The sequence below is a fragment of the Oreochromis aureus genome, linkage group 15 (genome assembly GCF_013358895.1).
Source record: "Oreochromis aureus strain Israel breed Guangdong linkage group 15, ZZ_aureus, whole genome shotgun sequence".
Lineage (NCBI taxonomy): Eukaryota > Metazoa > Chordata > Actinopteri > Cichliformes > Cichlidae > Oreochromis > Oreochromis aureus.
The window spans coordinates 21,772,956-21,791,172 of record NC_052956.1 but is presented as its reverse complement, the minus strand read 5'-3'; the positions used below and the strand labels follow the sequence as shown (position 1 = coordinate 21,791,172).

Sequence of the window (18,217 nt, the reverse complement as noted above, 5' to 3'; positions counted from 1 at the left end):
CACACGTACCAGGGAGTTTATTTTCCACTTTAGGAGAGGATTTATCCTACTATAATTAGTGAACATAAGTGGCCAGGTATGATAAGTCATAAGTCAATTGCATTTCTCTCTTTTTCTTTAGGCTTATAGTTGAACTAATTTATTCTGTTTTAAAATGTTAATCCTCGACTCTTCAACGTGCCCTTCCCACACACAGCAGTCTTTTACTGACAAACACATACGCCGGGTCAAAAAGAAAATAAAAGTTGTCTCTCTGCAAACACACAGTCACATTTATCTATAAACTCAAACCAAAAGACAGAAAATCATACTTCTGTTTTCTCTTATTTTGAGATGATGACCGACCTAAACCCACATGCCCACATATGAACACGTGTAGGCAAAGAGATCTATGTAGCAACTTGATATGAGCTGTTTTGTTATTATTTTTTATTATATTAGGATATTTGGCCTTGTGGGAATCTGTAATATTCGTTGAAAAAGGTTTTTACCATAGCATTTCATAAGTTACATGCAAGATTTTTAATAGTTGTGAATTATCCAGTGGATTTTTGTTCCCTGGTAAATACAGATTTTGTTTTATTTTGGGATTTATAAAAGGGGACAAACCAGGTGATGCTTCAGGAAAGACAAGTCATACAGTAGTCATAGTCAGAATCTGCATAATGACATACACCAGCCTTCCCTTTATGGCTTGTAGAGAGATTTGTCTGCTCAGCTGAGTGGAAAAAAATGTAAAAATCAACCTCAGCATCTGAATTGAAGTTAGATTGGATGAATACTGACTCGAATCGTCTGTAAGCTCTTGTGTTAGACTTGTCCAATGAATAATATTATATAAAATCTGTCTACAAGTGTTGAAAATCGATTTTTTTCAGCTATTCTTCATCCATTCATATTACCTCTTGCTATCTCCTTGGTGATTCTTTTCACCTATTTCATCAAAGGGAAACAAAAGCTGAACACCAAAAAAACACCTTCCCATTAATTTAAGCCTTTAATTCGTTCTCCATCCTCAGTCCTCGAGATCTTCTTACATCTTTCCCTTTTGGATCTCCTTTTATTCTCACTGTAGTGTCCCCAACCTGTATTTGAACACCTCCTCCCTCTTTCTTTTCCTTCAGACATCACTTGTCTGCAGATCAATCCTTTAGCGCCTGTTTCTTTATCTCCTCCTTCTGTCCCTCCAGCGCAGCAGAGGGCCTACATCTCATATTCCATTTTTTACTATTTCATGTATAATGCAGTAGGTCCCTTTATCAAAGTGAAAAAATGTCTGTCAGAGCAGAGGGCAGGCCAGAGGTTCAGAATCAAAAAGAAGCAGAGAGGGGTCTGACAGCTGAGAGACGAGCTGTCCGACCTCCACTGGAACAAAATACATTTCTTTGTTATTTCTTATCATCTGAACATGAGGTTGAATATTTTTGCAACAAATACACAACATCTGAAACATTAACCAGCATTTCTTGTGCAATGTTAAGTTAATGCTTGTTTACAATGTTTGAATATGTGTAGGCTACACAGAAACAGACAAATGAAATCATTTAAATGTGCAGCTTTTGTCATATTTTAGAGTTTCCAGAGGTGAATGCAAAACACAGGGGGATGTTAGCTGGGTAACAAGAACAATAAGACTAGAAAAATAAAAAAGTAAAACTAACAGCAAAACATAAGCGATGGGGAACTATCACAATAAAACAGGAAGAAACTCAACAGGGGATCACTGAACACGGAGATAAGGATTTAACAAGACACAGGAGGATACTGGAGAGGCTAGGATAATAAACCGGTACACACAGGATCAAATATAGATAGGCTGGAGTGGTAATATAAATGGAATTCTAAAATATTAAAAAGCTCATTATAGTAAAGTAATAGTGGAAATTAACAGAAATCAAACTCAACCAAACCTCATGAAACTGAAAACAGTAATAAAACCAAGTGTTACAGTACGCTCCCTAATCAGAAGTCAGTACTGAAGACTGGAAACAGCAAAATCTACAGACCATGATAGCTTTTTAAAAATGTATGAATGAGTACATTGAACACAGAGGACTACCATTGTTAGTGTTGTCCACTTTTTCAACAACAACGAAGTTAAAAGGAAATTTAAATAGCAGGAAATGGTGGAAAAACAATAACTTAGATAAACTTCATCATATGTAAATAAAATATTTATTTATTTAGCAACTCTTAAAATTGAGGATCTTTTCTGGAAGAGTATCCTGTACTGATATAAGCAAGATTGAAAATGCATGTTTTTCAAAGGCAGGGGAAACCAGAGCTACTAGAGGAAAGTCACGCAAACACAGGGAGAACATGCAAACTCCACACAGAACGGAGCTCGTGACCCTCTTGCTGTGAGGCAACAGTGCTAGTCACTGAGCCACTGTGGTGCTAACAAACAAACATGACAGAAGTGCTGCGTTAGTTTTTGACTGTATTTTTTGACAGTCTTTTTGTCTCTTCCATCCACCTTGGAAGCAGGCCAAGTTGTGCTGTACACCTCAAACAATGGATTTACAATTTCCTCTTTGTTTACTTGGCTTTCTATGCTTTTAATCTTTTCACACTTCACAGTTTTTATCTTTTTATTAAAAAGATAAAAACTGTGAGTGGTTGTCTCTGTGTGTTAGCTCTGCCTCTTGCCCTATAGTAGCTTGGATAGGTTCCAACCCCCATGACCCTGTTATGGATAAGCAGGAGAGAAAGGATGAGTGTGTGTTTGAAAAGATTTTCAACCATTTTATTTTTATATTATGAAAAAATCACTATGGGAGTATGTTTGTCAAAATGCTGAATACTGCATCTTATTATGAAACTTACCATCCATCCATCCATCTTCTTCTTCGTATCTAATTATGGGCTATCCCAGCTGTCACTGGTTGAGATGCAGACTATACCATGGACTGGCTGCCAGTCTATCACAGGGCATTTGGACATATATAAATATACAATGTAATAAATGGAGTCTAATGGAGTCAATGAAACATTTCTTGTCTTGGATTATTGGGTGTGTTGGTGGTGCTGCTCTTTGCAGGGAATGAAGATTTACAGTAAATGATGATTGGGCCATTACTTTGTTGTTTAGAGGTTAATTTTGGCCTGATTGTTACTCTAAAGGAAAATTCTGAAGGTTGCCTCAATTACTATAAATCATTCACTGATCCTGAACTAACCCACCAGTTCTGCTAGGTTTGTTGTAAATAAAGTCTTATATGTCTTTAAATTTTATCAAGCTCTAGATCACAGCTTTGTACAGAGTATGAGCTGACATTACTGCTATCAGAGCAAAATCACTTGAAGTGACTTTGGGCCATGATGATTCATATCAGTCAAACCCTGATTTACAAAGCTGCGCTGACCTCAGACACTGTCACTGTCTCTCCCACACATTGCCAACATGTTTTATATAAACATTTTCCCCAAGCCATTTTTATCAGCCAGCTCTGTTATGTCAGATTGCTGTACAGTCTTCACCATACTGCTGGACTACGACCAAACGATGATTCACACACACGGACTGGAGCATAATTATTATAATGGTGTCCAGGAATCACTGAGTTAGGCTCAGTGTACACACACTAACCTGTATGAACAAGGCCTCATTTCCCTCTGGGCTTGTCCTGCAGCTACTGCAGACCATTTCCTATTGACTATGAGATTAGAGGCCATTTACAAAACTAATCTAATGAAAAGAGACAGGAAACTCACTCAGGTAATTTTTCTTTGACTCAAACTGAAACAATGGTGAAAAACTCATTTTGATTGAGACTGGCACTTTTTACAAAAGGCTGCACAATATAATGGTGATTAATGAATTTGCAGCAGAAGTTTCCACGGTAATATGTAGTTTACAGTTTATCTTGTATCCATTGTTTGGTGTGCATTGTTTTGCATATGTTTTTAGTCACCATATGAACTCTTCTGGTTAAACATCTTTCACTGGTGATATTTTTCTGCTATTTTCAGTCTTTCTGCTTGACATATAGAGTTGTCTGTTCTGTTCGTCAAAAGAAATAATATCACAAAAACAAAAAAGTAACATAATCTTAGGTGAACATTAAGAGGTTATTAGAACTTGGAAGCTGGCAGGAATATTATATAAGTGCATAGCTCAGTACTGATATACCGTATTCTGCTCATCTCCAGATATTCATCTGTTTTGTTTTTTCTTGTGTTTCCTACAGGACAGTTTTCCTGCCAGATTTGGAGGGATCCACTTTGTGAACCAGCCCTGGTACATTCACGCTCTCTACACCGTCATCCGACCCTTTCTTAAAGACAAGACAAGGAAGAGGGTAAGCCAAGAGATTTGTCTATAATCCTTCTTTCAGCTGGTGCAAAATCAGGTAAAAAAGCACCCTTCAAATTGGGACCACAGACAGTCTAACAGTAAAAACTAGAAAGCGAAAATTTCAGAAGAAATTTTATGTGTGCCTATGCCGCTGCTAATCTGTGTAGTTTTCCATTCATACGGCTACAGACAGCAAAACTCAGAAGAGCAGCCATTCTCCACCATGAATTATGGTAAAAACAAACACCGCTCGCGCCTCACAGATGACAGCTTACAGTTTTGGGTAAAGATGAGGTCACTTTGTACAGCCCCGATTTGCAGACGCTGTGCACACAGGTTCATAAGCAGAAGTCCCTCTGTACCACGGCAGATCCGACAATGTTTGCACGAACACACTTTGAACCAGTACGTTATGGACCACTTTTCACACATGGTTGGTGTACCCTCCCAGCCAGCTGTAGCTTTTCAACTCACAGCCCGACACACACCCAAAAACAGCCGAGAGAGCACAGACTACGCCCGAGAGGTGTGATTGCAGATGCCCCTCAGGTGGGTCCACCTCCCTGCAGCGGCACTGCAGACCACGCCCGCCACACATATCAAACACGTAAAATAAATATTTATGCACTTTTGCATTCACTTTTTGTTTTTGTTATTTTTACACAGTGTTCTGAATGATGAACAATGGTCTACAGCCAATCTTGTGTATTATTATACAAACTTTGGTTGTAAGATTCAGATAACTATTTAATAAAAGCTAAATATTTTATACAGGGAGTGCAGAATTATTAGGCAAATGAGTATTTTGTCCACATCATCCCCTTCATGCATGTTGTCTTACTCCAAGCTGTATAGGCTCGAAAGCCTACTACCAATTAAGCATATTAGGTGATGTGCATCTCTGTAATGAGAAGGGGTATGGTCTAATGACATCAACACCCTATATCAGGTGTGCATAATTATTAGGCAACTTCCTTTCCTTTGGCAAAATGGGTCAAAAGAAGGACTTGACAGGCTCAGAAAAGTCAAAAATAGTGAGATATCTTGCAGAGGGATGCAGCAGTCTTAAAATTGCAAAGCTTCTGAAGCGTGATCATCGAACAATCAAGCGTTCATTCAAAATAGTCAACAGGGTCGCAAGAAGCGTGTGGAAAACCAAGGGGCAAAATAACTGCCCATGAACTGAGAAAAGTCAAGTGTGCAGCTGCCAAGATGCCACTTGCCACCAGTTTGGCCATATTTCAGAGCTGCAACATCACTGGAGTGCCCAAAAGCACAAGGTGTGCAATACTCAGAGACATGGCCAAGGTAAGAAAGGCTGAAAGACGACCACCACTGAACAAGACACACAAGCTGAAACGTCAAGACTGGGCCAAGAAATATCTCAAGACTGATTTTTCTAAGGTTTTATGGACTGATGAAATGAGAGTGAGTCTTGATGGGCCAGATGGATGGGCCCGTGGCTGGATTGGTAAAGGGCAGAGAGCTCCAGTCCGACTCAGACGCCAGCAAGGTGGAGGTGGAGTACTGGTTTGGGCTGGTATCATCAAAGGTGAGCTTGTGGGGCCCTTTTTCGGGTTGAGGATGGCGTCAAGCTCAACTCCCAGTCCTACTGCAAGTTTCTGGAAGACACCTTCTTCAAGCAGTGGTACAGGAAAAAGTCTGCATCCTTCAAGAAAAACATGATTTTCATGCAGGACAATGCTCCATCACACGCGTCCAAGTACTCCACAGCGTGGCTGGCAAGAAAGGGTATAAAAGAAGAAAAACTAATGACATGGCCTCCTTGTTCACCTGATCTGAACCCCATTGAGAACCTGTGGTCCATCATCAAATGTGAGATTTACAAGGAGGGAAAACAGTACACCTCTCTGAACAGTGTCTGGGAGGCTGTGGTTGCTGCTGCACGCAATGTTGATGGTGAACAGATCAAAACACTGACAGAATCCATGGATGGCAGGCTTTTGAGTGTCCTTGCAAAGAAAGGTGGCTATATTGGTCGCTGATTTGTTTTTGTTTTGTTTTTGAATGTCAGAAATGTATATTTGTGAATGTGGAGATGTTATATTGGTTTCACTGGTAAAAATAAATAATTGAAATGGGTATATATTTGTTTTTGTTAAGTTGCCTAATAATTATGCACAGTAATAGTCACCTGCACACACAGATATCCCCTAAAATAGCTAAAACTAAACACAAACTAAAAACTACTTCCGAAAACATTCAGCTTTGATATTAATGTGTTTTTGGGTTCATTGAGAACATGGTTGTTGTTCAATAATAAAATTATTCCTCAAAAATACAACTTGCCTAATAATTCTGCACTCCCTGTATGAGAGTAAGAAAGAAAAGTATATCTTTGTGTCCACCTTTCTCTGTTAATGCCCTACCTGGCCCCCTGGCAAAAGCTTTGCTAGATCCGCCCCTGCACAGTTACCAGCTGTCAGCTAAATAAAAAAGGAGCTTGGTGTTTATTTCTCTCAGAAACAGTTCATAACTTCCCTTCAACTCATTCATGTCACCTAAAAAAAAGGTAAACCTGTTTCTCCATCACCAGTTCAGCTCTGATGATTCAGTAAGGTCATCTCCTGGTTTCGACCAGCCGCTTCTACAGCTGTGGCTCCAGCAAACATCAGCTGATACTAGAAATTAAAATCAAATGAATTCTAACAACAGCTGATCAAGCTTAAACGTGCTGCTGTTGTTTAGCGCGATAAACAAACAAGAGAGAAAAGCCGATCATTGATCAGTTTCATGACTGAAGTTTGAACAGGCGAGAGAATGACAGGGAGGCTGTCATAAACTCCATCGTGCTAGCTACCACGCAGTACGAGTTATTATAACTGATTGTAAAAAGTCAGCACAACAAAAATAAACTACACCTAAACTCGGTTTATATCTGACCCAAATAGAGTGCAGGTCATAACTTCTTACCTGAAATTCAGTTCACCTCACGCTCCGACCGGCAGCCGCCTGCTTCTCCTGCCTTCGGTTTCCCTGATCCACGATCTACCACCGGTCGATCGGCGGTCGCCCGCCGCCTCGTTCCCCGCATGTTCTTTCTGACACACACGGTGGATAGCTGCCCTCGGTTGTAGCTCGCGTCAGCGACTACCAAACAACTCAGTTATTTTTTCCACATCGACCAGCATCTGGACAATCCACCGCCTTTCACTGTTTGTACCGTTACTAAAAAAAAAAACCCTCATCGGCTCATAAAACGAAAAATAAGTCCAGCTATGACCCTGAGTCAAAAAGACAGCCAGCTCGGGTTAGCTAGCTACCTGTCTAGCTCTTTGCAGGCACCGAAAACATCAGAGCTAATATGGGATGTCTTGGTAACACGAGCAGATATTTGAAGTTTACATCTGGCCAATCCACCACCTTTCACTGTTTATACCGTTACTAAAATGAATAAATAAATAAATCATCGGTCCATATAAACGAAAAATAAGTCCAGCTAAAACACATACTGTCGGCGAGCGACCGGTGCTGACACGAGTTTCACCCGCCTCAATATAAGCCAAGCCTGGGTGCTTTTTCACGAAGGGTCGCTAGCGGTGCTAGCTAACTATGCTAGCGGCACTAGCTAGCTAGCCGGCTATCAGCAACACATAAGAGAACTGCTGCTAAATAAACTACACCTAAACTCGGTTTATATCTGACCCAAATAGAGTGCAGTTCATAACTTCTTACCTGAAATTCAGTTCACCTCACGCTCCTGCCTTCGCTTTCCCTGATCCACGATTGACCTCCGCGTTAGCAATCGCCTGCCCGGCCTCATATGTCTCGTTGGCGGCATGTCCTTTCTGTCACACACGGTGGGTAGCTGCCCTCTGTTGTAGCTCCACCACCAAACAACTCAGTTATTTTTTCCACATCCAGCTGTAACTCCGATTCTATGCGAGCATTTGCGAGAGACCAGGAGGTGAAACGACAGAGAGAGTCCCCTCGCTATCCATTTGCAGCCAAGTGCGGCAGCTAGCTAGGTAGCCAGCTAGGTAGCCGGCTAGCTGTCAGGCAGGACCAACGTAGTCAGAGCACTGTCGCTAAATATGGGATGTCTTGATAAAACAAGCAGATATTTGAAGTTTACACACCTACATTCTCGCCTGAAAATATCTTAAAAGCTTATTTTGTGACCTAGAAACACGAATAAAAGACATATAAAACGAAGTGGTGGCCGCCATTGTTCACTCTGTAGAGGCGTGCTATGAATTGTGGGATATTGAGTTTTCCACCAAGCATTACCGTAACTTTTGAATGATTTGCGCAACCTTAAAAATTCCAATGGCTCCTGAAAGCAGCGACGCTGTGCGCACCGTTGAAATTGTCATCATTACGGTAATCCAAATAAGGGTACACAGGCTGTACCACTCCCGGCATACCACTAGAGAGAGCCAACACACCACAAATGAAGTCTGTTTATTTGGCGCCAAAAGATGAATTGGCCTAAATTTGCACTAAAATATTAATATTAAAAAAACTATAAAAGTCATGAACACCAAAAGTCATGACATAATAGTCCAGCTCCAGCCGCACAAAATGATCTAACATATGTAACCCTAATGTCAAAACTGTTCGGCAGAGGAGCGCGGGAAAATTTTCACTAAAATATTAATATTTAAAAAACTATAACATTCACAAAGACCAAAAGTCATAGCACACCATTCCAGATCCGGCCGCACAAAATGAGGTAACATATATGAAGCTTGTCTCAAAACTGCGGGGCGAGATTCGCTGCAAAATTTCAGGCGGAAACTGGAGAATAATAATAACTAGAAAAATTTGCATTTCCTGCGAAAATGCAGTGTGGATGCTGTAAAGCTGAAGCTGTCTGCTGAAAATAGTTAAAAATAGCTGAAGAAGCTGAAGAAATCAAAGTCAGTGTTTAAAAAGCTATTGAAATTTTAATAACTTTACAGAACAACATCAAGGTAACAAAATGTAATAACTTAGCAGAAATGCAATAACTTAGAAAAACTTAACAATTCAGCAGAAATGTTGTAGTTTACAAGAAGCTACAACTTAGCAGAAATGAAATAATTTAGAATAACATAACTTAGAAGAAGTAGTGTAACCTAGCAGAAATAATATAATTTAGTAGAAAATTAAAAACTTGGCAGAAATATTACAACTTATCAGAACTGCTATAATTTTGCAGAAATGTAATAATTAGGCAAAACTGTCAACAGATAACAGCTGAAAAGGCTGAAATAACCTCAAAGTTACTTGTTTAACTGTGAAAAATTACCAGAAACATTAGAAAAGGAAGAAAACCAGCCAGCAGATAAAGTGATATGGAACAAAACCAAGGTATAATTGCAGAGTTTACACAGCTGGTTAAATCTAAAATGGCAAAAAAAAAAAAAAAAAAAAAAAAAACAAAACCCACACAAACAACATTTAGGTAATAAATGCACAAGATGCTGTGGTCAGAGATAAAACCACCCAAAAATAATGTTATTGAAATGCCAAAGAGTGGCAGAAAGTTTAGAAAGTAGAAAAGCAGTAGTAGAAAAGTAGAAAATATATATACAAATATTTTTAGAAACATATGATACAAAATATTTACTCAGTTATTTCCAATGATTACAATAATGGCATACAGAAATAAAAATCCCATTTGGGACAAACAGAAAAATATTAATAGAAAATGCAAATCAAATGAATCTAACATCTATACAAACAATTGAAGCATCTGTTGGAATTGTGAACATATTCTTGTTTGCCATGTTTATGTTTATGGCCTTAAGATGCACAGACACATGATAGGCTATTAACTGCAAAAATATATACATATATAATAATGCATTGGATTTATATAGCGCTTTTCAAGGCACCCAAAGCGCTTTACAATGCCATTATTCATTCACGCCCACATTCACACACTGGTGGAGGCAAGCTACGGTTGTAGCCACAGCTGCCCTGGGGCAGACTGACAGAAGCGAGGCTGCCATATCGCGCCATCGGCCCTTCTGGCCAACACCAGTAGGCGGTAGGGTAAAGTGTCTTGCCCAAGGACACAACGACCAGGACAGAGAGGCAGGGATCGAACCAGCGACCTTGTGGTTACAGGTGCCCTTCCCAACCCCCTGAGCCACGGTCGCCCAAATATATATAAACAGCAACTGAGAGACAAAATATATCCTCTGATTTGCTGGAGTTTTTTGTAAATACCATTTGGCAAGGATAAACAACATGTTCCAATGCCACATTAAAATTTTCATAAGCTTCATTTTTTCAATTAGTTTACAGTTTCCTGATTTGATGATAAATATGGTACCAATCTACAAAATACTGTCAAAATGAAGTCCACATTGTGATATATTTCAGGTGTGGAGAGTCACACAGCTGAACAATCGATGTGCATATTTAAAGAAACAGGGATCAAATAAAGAACATTATTGTGGAATAAATTACAGTGAAAAATAATCACTGCTTTATGCGTTAAAGAGTGACTTATGATCAGGTATTAATTGGGTTAACTTTACCTCTAACAGCTTTTCACATAGTGCTGTGACCAGGATGAAATCCATCATAAAGTAACTGTAAACAGTAGAACCATTAGCATGAATGTTATGGTTCTACTCTGATCAAAACTCAAGTCAGCTGTGTGACCTGATATAAAATGATAAAGAGGAACACATATAAATGGATGTGACCTTTATGAACTTTTCAAAATCACTTTATATGTCTGACCCATTATCTATATATATTAGAGCAGATGTGGAAAACCACTGTTAGACCTACTCTATACTAATGTAGTTACTGACACCCCATACTAAGGCAGGATTCATACAAACACACATTATTTATTCTCTTAAACACTTTCTTTTTTACATTTTGAGATTGTGCAATTTCTATAAAGAATACGTGTAATGGTTCAATAGATATAGTTATTTAAATATCCATAATAATCACATGATCACTTTTGTACATCCTACAATTCAAGATTTAGAGCTGTGTGTTTGTATGAATTCAGCGTGCTATACTTATAGACTTAGATATATTAATCCACTATTTACCCAAACAAGTTATATGGTTTGGGTAAATAGATTGGGCTTGTCCAACAAAATAATTATTCAACAATAAAAAAAACCCCACAAAAAACAATATATCTGCACATTAATCCAGAGTTCAGTTTCATATGTCTGATATTGTTTGTTAAATCTGGTGACACAAACACAGTCAAAACTACATTGCTAGTGTGACATGTGGTCCTTTTGCCTTTGACCAATGATATGCTAGTTACTTGGACCAGTTTAGTATTTGCTGTCACAGAGGAATGTTAACCATAAATCCAAAAGACAAAACTGAAAAAAAATATGTTAATTGCAAACATGTTTTTGCTTAGTAAAAGGATTGAAATTACATGGAAACTGTCACCTTAAAGCCTCATTGTAAATATCATCACAAACAGATGTTTTCCACACAGTTAAGAAAGCTCCACCACATCCAATAACTGCATATAAATCTAAAAGAAAACAAAACAAATAAAATGTAATTAACACAAGGAAGACTTTTGATTTAATAACTAAGCTTAAAATAAGTGTTACCTTTGAATATTTGTGGGAAAAATCTGATGCTACCCCAAGAATACAAAGCCACACTGGAAACGATGACAGGCTTGCAGCCCTCTGTTTTCCTGGAGTGAGGTGCCTGCTCAGTAGCAGTGAGTTGACAGAAGTCGGTGTCTGTAAGAGTGGCCAAGCACTGATACTCTGTCCACTTGCGTAGAGTCTAAGAAGCTGGAATGCAGGCACACTGGACGAGCTTGTTCTAAAAAATATACAGAAAAAGGAACATTTTATTTGTGTTAAGGCCTAAAAACTACAAATAAGTTATACAATGAACAGTATTGAAATACCTTATAGGTGCTGCAGTCCACATAACCAGAATCCAGAGCAATCTCACATTCACATGATGGTGAGGAAAGACTTGAGCTCTGCAATGAGGTTTGAATGTCTCAGTTGGGACACTGAAGAACTCAGAAGACAGCAATACCTGCACAGAGAGACAGAGTAGAAAAAGCATAGATTTGTAATCCATAATGTGAATTAAAACTCAAAAGTGTCAACAAGTATAATCATTTGAGTGTGTGTTTTTATTCAATGAACAGGATTTAAATTAATTAATTGAATTAAAAACACTGAATTTTTTTTAACAAAGGTAAAGAATCATACCTCTCTCTTCTCTGAGGATCCTCAGTATCAGTCATCATTGATGGTCTCAGAGGTGTGTAGTGTGGCAGCATGATGATGGTCTCCAGATCAGGCAGGAGGTCAGGTGATGGGTGTGTCATCTTCTCCATTGAAGACACACTGGTATGGCAGTTCATAACACAGCAGTCTCTGTGTAGCATGTAGTTATCTGTGCAGTCCAGCACTGATGGATCAGGTTCGGCTCAGCAGTTCATGAAGATGGTGTTAAGATGTTGTTGTTTCAGCTGAGGATGGTGAAGTTCGAAGGTTTTCCCACAAAGGAGACAGAACTGCGTGTGCCCTGTCTAAAAAAATACATCTACAAAACATAAAGTGCTTTTAACACCACCCACCCTCCCCACCCACCCATCTCAGCCCCCAAGTGTCTATGTAATGCTGGTATGGGGTGTCAGTTACTAAATCTAATTTAGTGCGTCAGAAAGCGGGGCTACACCTAAAGCCCCACTTTCTGATGTCTTTGTTTATTAGCAGCTTTTTCCAGCTGCTCAGAGATTCTGACTTGGCCTTTATCCACCCAAACCCAAACCCACCCGGATAAAGGCCAAGTCAGAAAATGGATGCAGAAACTTTCCATGTACTTCTAAATCAGATTTAATACATATTCTGTAAGCTGTAAAATGTTTTTCTCTACATAATGTATCATTATAGACATCTCTGGTAGCCTAAAGATAGTTTAAAACTTTTAACATTTTTTACCTGTAAAACATGATAAGCAAAACCTCATTCATCCCAAAACATTTGATTCTACAAAATTTACTATAATCAAGAAAATATAATTGTCTGTATTTATTCATGTACCCATAATAAATACTTGCATTTATCTGGGATTTATTTATTTACTATTTCATATTTGAAAGCCCTTGGAGGGAAGCTCTCGTTTGTTGAGATACATACATCAGAGTAAAAAAAGTATCAAAAAAGGAGATGACAATTAACATCCATGAAAAAATGCATTAGTAGATTTAGTCATTTAAAACATGAGAATAAAAAATAAATTATGTCCGTTTAATACTTTTTGCAGCATATTTCAGATCTGAGGTGCATGATAACAGAAAGCAGATCTCCCGGCTCTGCATGAAGTTCAGCCATGATTTGGTGAAATGATTAATAACATTGCTAAGAAAGGGTCTTCTTACAGACAGAGTAGGGAAGACAATATAAAGAAATATGATTTTTCAATGAAAATCTTTTTCATGCTCTACAATCAGTAAACTCTGTAACAAACATGATCTGTAATTGTTTCAAAACTCACCAGACGACTTCATGATTGGCTGGAGGACAGGACACAAAACACAGGGTTGTGGTAACTGTAATATGTCCTCAGGACACCTGAATGGAGACTTTTCTGTGGCTGAGAAATAAAAATGAGGTCAAGCAGGGTGTTCTTGTCTGTAGTGGCAGAAGTGATCAGCTGTGAATACCCTCTCGACTGAAACTGCTCCAGAATCTGTTTCCTTCCACTCTGTAACTGGTTCTCATTAAAATCTCCACACACAATTATTGGGTGACAGTCCATTATTTCAAGTGAATCTAAAAGACTTACCAGGTTTTGCATGAACGGTGTCAAACTGTAGTCTGGAGGTCTGTACACAACCGCAATGAGCGCAGGGAATGGAGCCTGAACCTTTAACACTAAGAACTCAAGATCAGTGACATTATGCAGATACTGTTTTACCTGAACCTGAAAATGATTCCTTAAATACACAACAACTCCACCACCACTTCTGCTGGCCATGTGAGGAAAGTTTGTGTAGGACACATGTCTGTTGCGTTTGAACATGGTGTAGCCGTCCAAATGAAGACTGTCTGCAACAAAGGAGCCTTGGAGGTGAGACTCAGTGAGACACAAAACATCTGCTAAACACATTTCATGATGACTCTTGATGTCACTGATGTGAGATGGTAAACCCTCCGTATTGTGATGGATCAGTGTAAGAGTGTCAGGTCTGTTGGCTGTTTCTCTGACCTTAAGAAGAGGCATCATTTCCTCAACACTGGCTTGTCTCATGGTTTGGAGCGCTGCAGTTACCTCGGAATTGGCATAAATCTTGTTCTCATCCAAGTCCTGCAAATAGAGTCCACTGAGAGACGTCACCCTGCTGAGAGCAACATAAGCCATACCTGGTTCAAAAATGTTCTTCATTGAAACTACAGCTGTCTGTGTTGTAAGACCCTGGGTTTTGTGAATTGTGCAGGCAAATGCGAGCTTTACAGGAAACTGTCTGCGCATCGCTCCTTTAAACTTCAGACTCTCCTCTGCTCTCTCAATGTAAACCAGATCATCAGATGCTGCATTAGAACTGCGGTTGTGTCTCATAGGCTGCCGGTTGTCCATTCTGAGCCCCAGTTTAATTATGTGTCCATCATTTTCAGATCTCACCACCTTTATCAGTATACCAAAAGCACCATTGACCAAACCGTTTAGTGTGTCCAAGTTTCTGGTCAGCATAACTCGAGCTCCTTCAGCAACATTCAGGGTGTCAGGTAAATCATTTCTCCCACCTGTAAATGGTTTGTCTCTTTGTGCCATTCTGCCTGTACATTTATCCTTCTGGAAATCGTCTGCACTGATGATTATAATGTTTGAATGAAGCTTCTTGAGCGTATCTGTGTTGTGGGATTCAACATTCTTGTTGGTGGCATAAATGTGTAAGACCTCGATTGGACATTCTTCTGGTGCAGTCACGGCCTGTGACAACAAATCTCTGTCGCACTGAGAAAGCTCATCTGTCTTTTCTTTCACTCTAATCCTGTTCAACATCTCTGCAAAGGCAACATCATCTTTCTGACGCATGATCTCCGTTAGAGTGATCATCTGAAAATGTTCCTGCCATAGGTCAATCTGTTCTGGATCATAAACACAGAGAGGTTTAGACTGTCGCACTGGTGGCAGCTGGTAAAAATCTCCAACAGCTAAAACTGACATTCCACCAAAAGGTCTCTGAGTGCCTTTGATTTGTTTCAGTCTTGCATCCACATAGGCAAAAGGGGTTTTGAAACCATTGAAATCTCATCAATAACAATAATTTCAGCATTTATAAGCTCACATCTGACTTCATCCAGCTGGTTACCAAGTCCTTGAATGGGTGGTTTCAGACTTCTGGGTAGTTTCAGTAGGGAATGTAACGTAGAGCCATTGATAGAAAAAGCTGCTGTTCCAGTAAATGACGTCAGTAAAACAGTTGGATTTGATATGTCAGCTTCTTCTGCATTAGCAGGCAGTCTGTTCAGGATCTTTGATGCTTCAGAGTGAATACATTTAATCAGATGTGACTTTCCAGTTCCTGCACCACCGTTGATATAGAAGAAAAATGGATCTGGGTTCAAACCACAAACGCGCGCTGAATACACCAGTCTCTTATAGCATAGAACACGCAGGCCTGCTTCTGGTTCAGATTCTGATACATTACACGTACCACAGCTGGATCGACTGCAGGTTGTTCTCTGACGGCTCTGATCTCTGTTACAGCATCAGACTGACGATTGTAGTCGGGAACATTCTCCTGTTCGTTCTCATCATCAGAATGTCTCTCAGGAAGATTCTCATCACATTGCAACCTCACAACTTCAGATTCAGGAGCCAGATTACACCATTCATCAATCACAACATCCCTATTTTGTTCAAACTCTTCCAGTGCACTCTCAATATCCTCAGAGTTCTTCTCATACTTGTCTTTATTTCTCTTCACAACCCTTTTCACGGACTCACTGTGGTCTGAACATGGAAGTCGTACAAAACCTGAGTTGTAGAAGGACTGATAGGTTTGGAACCCTTGTGGTTTCAGTTCCTGCTCTGATCTGTGTGGAAGGTAAAGTCTCAACAGTCGTCCATAATATTGCTCAGGATCTTTTTCCTGTGAACAGTGGTAATACCTGATTATAGCTGGTTTATCATTCTTTCGCCTTTGTACAAATCCAAGCTGGTTTAGAAGAGGAAGCACATCTTTTCCTTCATTTGGACCACTCACCAACCGGCACAAGGCAGCAAAATCAGCCAGTGACATTTCCTCATATTCTGGTGTCTCAGGTCTGCATTTGTATTTATCACTCAAACTTGTCATCCAAATATTACAACTGTCGTGGTGTTGTGGATTCCAGGTAGCTCATCGGGCGACTCATTTTTACTGGGTTATCATCTGTTGGTACAAATACAACACTGCGGGAACATTTTTTCATTTTTAGGCCACAGACTCGAGTCACACACTCCTGTGCACTGATTTCTCTCTTTTTGAATAAGCCTGCATCACAGCTCTCATTTCATCACATTCATTGACCGTGTTCTTATCAGAGTTGTCAATAACTGTCTTCAGGTATTCAGAGAGGCCAGATTCTTTCTTCGTTATATATTTACAGAGGTATTCTATACAAGAATAGGCATTCAATATTAACGAGACATCTAAATTAGAGTTCCAGGCTTCAAGCAGGTGTGGGTTGTAATTGTTGATCCAACAGTCCTTTGGGTCACGTTTCAGAATCAGTGCTGTTTTCTTGTTTATGTCTTGGAGGCATTGCTCATACTCATTCATTGTCAAGTTGCATCGTGACAGAATCTGCTCTATGGTGAGAGAAGCAGCTTCAGGTTCCTTCAGCAGGTTCAACAAAGGTCTGAGTTTGGCTTTTGCAGCTTCAGTGTCTGAATCCTCATCCTGTCTCACAATCATTGTTCTTGTGGATGGCGGTTTTGGAAACCCAAATCTACAACCAGAGTTTACACTCTTAAAGCATGTCTTTGTGTGGTTTTTGCTGTGCTTTTGTAGTTCAGCGACTTTTTGTGCAGTTCAGGTTGTTTTTCTGGATCAGGAAGTTGAGCTGAGATGTATCTGTCCACAAAGTCACAGACAGTTTGGTCATCATCCACATCTACTTCTACCTTTTCTCGAATCCACAGCAACATGTGTATATGCGGACTACCTCTGTGCTGGAACTCAACTCTGTAAAAGTAATCAATGATTTCACCAAGGGGCTGTGCAGGAGAAAAAGCAAATCTCTGAACAAAGCCTCAACACGTTTATCAAACATTCGCATGGTGGTTACTGGATTTGATCTTAGAATTTCACACTTTTCTGACCAGTCCAGGGCTTCAAAATCAACCTCTTCACCTTGTTGTCTCTTTATAGCTTGAATCACTTCAGGCCATCTCATCTCAGCAGCAGAGAAAGTGACAAAGAACTGAGGTGTTCCTATTTGACGAACCATACTGAATAGATCTCTGGTAGTTTTCTGCCAGTAAGCTGGAGTTCCTCTGAGTGGCTGCATAAATCTGATTGCATCTTTATTTCTTACCAGCTTCTCTACTTCTGTCTTACTTTGTAACATTCCTGATGTGATTTTGCGTCCATCTTTGGTCATAGTTTTACCTTTCCTTAACTGTATTGTCATGCTGGAATTAGCCAAGTGTATTTCAGTGACAAACTGTGAGAAAAACAGGTAATTTGTGTCTTTAGCAAATCTTGCATCAATGTTGAAAAGCCTTGACTTGAAGTAAGCACTTGGTGTGAGTTTAAGACATCTCTTTTCATCCAGTGTATTCTGACCAGTAGGAAACTGCACAGGAAATGCCATGGCTTCCAAATGAGGAGTTCTGAAGAAGCTAACAGGATTGTTTCTTTCTGCAGGAGCCACACAATATGTGTTATCAGTGAAACAGAGAATCTCTTCTGAAATGTCTACAGGCTGCAGACAACTTTCTAGAGCA

At 39.6% G+C, this 18,217-nt stretch overlaps 1 protein-coding gene across 1 annotated transcript in view; it reads left to right on the top strand.

Annotated features, from left to right (window-relative positions):
* Nucleotides 1-18,217, top strand: part of clvs2 (clavesin 2) — a 67,408-nt gene that overhangs the window by 33,585 nt on the left and 15,606 nt on the right. The window contains exon 3 of the mRNA XM_039599419.1: nt 4,191-4,301. Coding sequence (XP_039455353.1) covers nt 4,191-4,301 — 111 coding nt within the window. The remainder of the gene's footprint in view (nt 1-4,190; nt 4,302-18,217) is intronic.